This window comes from Habropoda laboriosa, unplaced genomic scaffold, assembly GCF_001263275.1.
Source record: "Habropoda laboriosa isolate 0110345459 unplaced genomic scaffold, ASM126327v1 scaffold54, whole genome shotgun sequence".
Lineage (NCBI taxonomy): Eukaryota > Metazoa > Arthropoda > Insecta > Hymenoptera > Apidae > Habropoda > Habropoda laboriosa.
This window is the reverse complement of record NW_017100156.1, coordinates 89606-93109: the sequence shown is the minus strand read 5'-3', so window position 1 is coordinate 93109 and position 3504 is coordinate 89606. Positions and strand designations below refer to the sequence as shown.

The following is a 3504-nucleotide window of genomic DNA, read 5'->3' as shown; positions in this document are numbered from 1 at the left end:
TTTCATAGAAATATTTTACATTATAAATTACATTTAAATGTAGTTTACCTAATGGGTACATAAGAGCTACATACATAAAGGAGATGCATATGCATCTACACATGTGTAACATGTTTACATATAATGAATACTATTTTAAAGTACTAATTCAATATAGTTAATATTTATTAATACTAATATTATATAGTTCAAGAAGTAAATGACCAAATTTTATTTGTTTGTTATATGATTAAAATTTCAATAATTTTATGCGTATCTAGTTTTCTATTTAACCAAATTTCACCACAGAGAACAGCGCTTGCGCATTGTAGTAAACTTCCAACTGGCATAAAATTTCACATCTAACTCTACCCCCACATAGCTCCTAGCCGGAATCCGTGGATCTATTCGGGTGGCCCCCTGTCGCCGATTAGCGGTTCGCGCAAGCGCAGCCAGCTCTTCTGGTTAGAGTGTCCATTTTGATCACATGTGAGTATCTCCAGTCTGTTCTCCTTTTTTCACGGTGAGTCTAGCTGATCGGCTTGTGATCACTCGAACAAGTTCATAAAACGTGCGTTGAAAAATCCCGAGAACAAAGAACGACATTATTTGAAGTCAGTTCGTATCCGTGTTTCCTTAAACGTTCTCCGAGAGTCGGCAACTTCGACGACGAACCGCACACAATCCTTTTCGCGCCATCTTCTCGAAGAAAACGGTCAAAAAACCACAGTAAACTCGTCCTCGAAGGTAATTCCACTTTCGTGAGGCTTTCCAATTGATTTTTCATAGAAAAGCTTTAATAACCGCAGAACTGTCAGCCGGGTTGAATCTTTGGTTAGACTGTGCTTGCACAACGTGTTCGTTTTCTTTTCGTTCGCTTTCTTAAAAGCTTTTAAAAGCTTTTTGCGTTTTAAGCTTATTCTACTAACGTTTTCCAAGATCGATTACTTACTTGATATTTAAGTTATCTTTTCTTGTGGTTTTTGTTTGTAATATCTTCGAAACACTTGCCTTTTTTGAAATTTTGAGTACCTCATTTCATGCTATAAAACATATTCCTTAGTGTTCTAAGCAATTTTGGTGAAAGAAGTAACTGTATCGTTTATTTATAATGTAAATTTGTTGTTGCATGGTGTAATAAAAGTATCAATATACATTTTAATTATGAAGAAGTAATAATAAAAGTGACCAAGGTATTACATCTCAAAACATATTGTGAAGGATTAAATAGTTCCATGTTTTGTATTTATATTTCATTTTGGTACATCTATTTTGATTTATTTTCAATGTTTTACATAATAGAACAAAAGATTGTTTTATGTGATACTATATTTTTATAAAGTCCTTTTATTAATATTATCTATATTGGTATTGTAAGTCCTATTTGTGTTTGAAATAGTATTTTTGATGACTTCCATTAATATTTGTAATGAATGTAACTTTTATTAATGACCAACTGCATTCCATATGTTAATTTTGGAAGAATTATAATATTCAAGAAACTTGGAAAATGTTGTCTTAAAATGCATTTATACATTCCAGGGAGTATCTGGCATTTTCTGATTTCTTATATATTTTGAAAGAACATTCTAAAAAATATCTTTACTTTGTAATGAAATTGTGATTTTTTATGTCATTGTACTTTCTAGTGTTAAATCACAAATTAAAAGATTATTATATCTTTTTTAGAAAACTAATTAGCTTATCAGTTGTTTTTATAAATTCAGTAGTGTCCTTTATTATTTTTGCTAATTGTTGAAATTTCATGTTACAACAATTTCTTGCTAATTACAACATTGTAAAGGAATGCATTAACTTCATAAATATGATGTACACATATATAAAATTTAATGCATAAAATATATAAAAATAACTTTCACACTTGACTTTAAATTTATGAAATTATTAAGAAACTAATAACATTTTTTCTTGTGTAATTTGTTTAAAAATTTTTTAGAATCATTTATTGTTATTAAATATATCACTTTGTAATTTTTATTATTCATTTGATATTTGAAATTCATTGACAATGCGCTTTAAATCAAAATTTTAGAGTAACTAAAAGCAAGGATGGCAGACATAGAGGATACTCATTTCGAGACTGGAGACTCTGGTGCTTCTGTTACTTACCCAATGCAATGTTCAGCTCTGCGCAAAAATGGGTTTGTAATGCTTAGGTCTCGGCCATGCAAAATCGTAGAAATGTCAACTTCTAAAACAGGAAAACATGGCCATGCCAAAGTACATCTTGTAGGCATTGACATATTCACTTCAAAAAAGTATGAAGATATTTGTCCCTCTACGCACAACATGGACGTGCCGTTTGTTAAACGAGAAGATTATCAGGTATTTAAAAGCATTTTACATTAGACTAATAATTTTTAAAATAATTATATATTATTTCTATTACATTTTGTATTGTATTTCTGTGTTAATTATTTATTTTTAAACTTTTATTGCATTGAGTTTATTGTAATCTTTTAGAGTTTAAAAATAATCATAAGAATGTAAAATCTTAAAAATATTTTCAGGTTTCTATTGTTTATTAATAGTTGACTCCTTAAGTAGCTTGTTTTCTTAATAATTCCTAATAAATGTAACATGCGTGTACATTAATATTTTAGCTAGCAGACATATCCGACGATGGTTACCTATGCCTGATGGCTGATAATGGTGAACTCCGTGAGGATTTAAAAATTCCTGATGGTGAATTGGGTACTCAGTTACGTGCTGATCATGAGGCTGGAAAGGAGCTTCTTGTAAGTATTGTTTAAATTTTTTATTTCGTTTTTTCTTCAAAGTATTATATTCATTTAAATATTATTTTTTATAAATATTATTATTAATAGAGAACATTACTATTATTATATTATGTAGCTTATAGGTAAAGGAATTATGCAAATAGTATAAATTTATAATTAAGTTCAGAAATTTAATTTGTTTATAAAATTATTTTTTGAAAATTTTAAAGTTTGTGCATGTATACTTTTATGTATCCTGCATTATTTATTTAACATACAAATTATCCTGTATTTTAAACAATTTTTTAAAAATTTTGCAAAATGTAATATAGTATTCTTTAACTTTATTTATTGTCCATCTACTTTACCATGTATAAAAATTCTACTCAATTTCCGTTATGTAATTCCTTTATAAAACAAGACAATTAAAAACCTACGTTTATATTGATAGAAAAATTAAAGCAAAATAAAATTTTATTTTTGCAGTGCACTGTACTGAAGGCATGTGGTGAAGAGGTTGTGATCGCCATCAAAACTAACACTGCCATCGATAAATAATTGTGTTCAGTCCAGACTCCACCATCACATTAAAGAAAAAACAAAACACACACAGCTAATATATTATTAAGAGAAACCTAAGATACAATACAAGATGATCAATGGTTAACATAAGAACAACTACCAACAAATAGAGAGGAAAAGAGTGGGGGGCACTTGAAAAAGGATAAAAAGAAGGGAAAAGATATAAGAACAATGAAAAGGAAGAGAAACATATAACTTAAAA

General features: G+C 28.7%; 1 protein-coding gene across 2 annotated transcripts; it reads left to right on the top strand.

Annotated features, from left to right (window-relative positions):
• The first annotated feature begins 444 nt into the window (after positions 1–444).
• On the top strand, positions 445–3504 carry LOC108576717 (eukaryotic translation initiation factor 5A). Of its 2 annotated transcripts, none has more exons than XM_017939785.1 (4): positions 445–468; positions 2033–2325; positions 2604–2738; positions 3207–3504. In XM_017939785.1, the coding sequence occupies exons 2-4, from the start codon at positions 2050–2052 to the stop codon at positions 3276–3278; spliced, it is 483 nt and encodes a 160-aa protein (XP_017795274.1). In that variant the 5' UTR covers positions 445–468; positions 2033–2049; the 3' UTR covers positions 3279–3504. The 2 variants fall into 2 exon arrangements, with proteins under 2 accessions (XP_017795274.1, XP_017795266.1); XM_017939777.1 differs by having other exon boundaries at positions 450–726.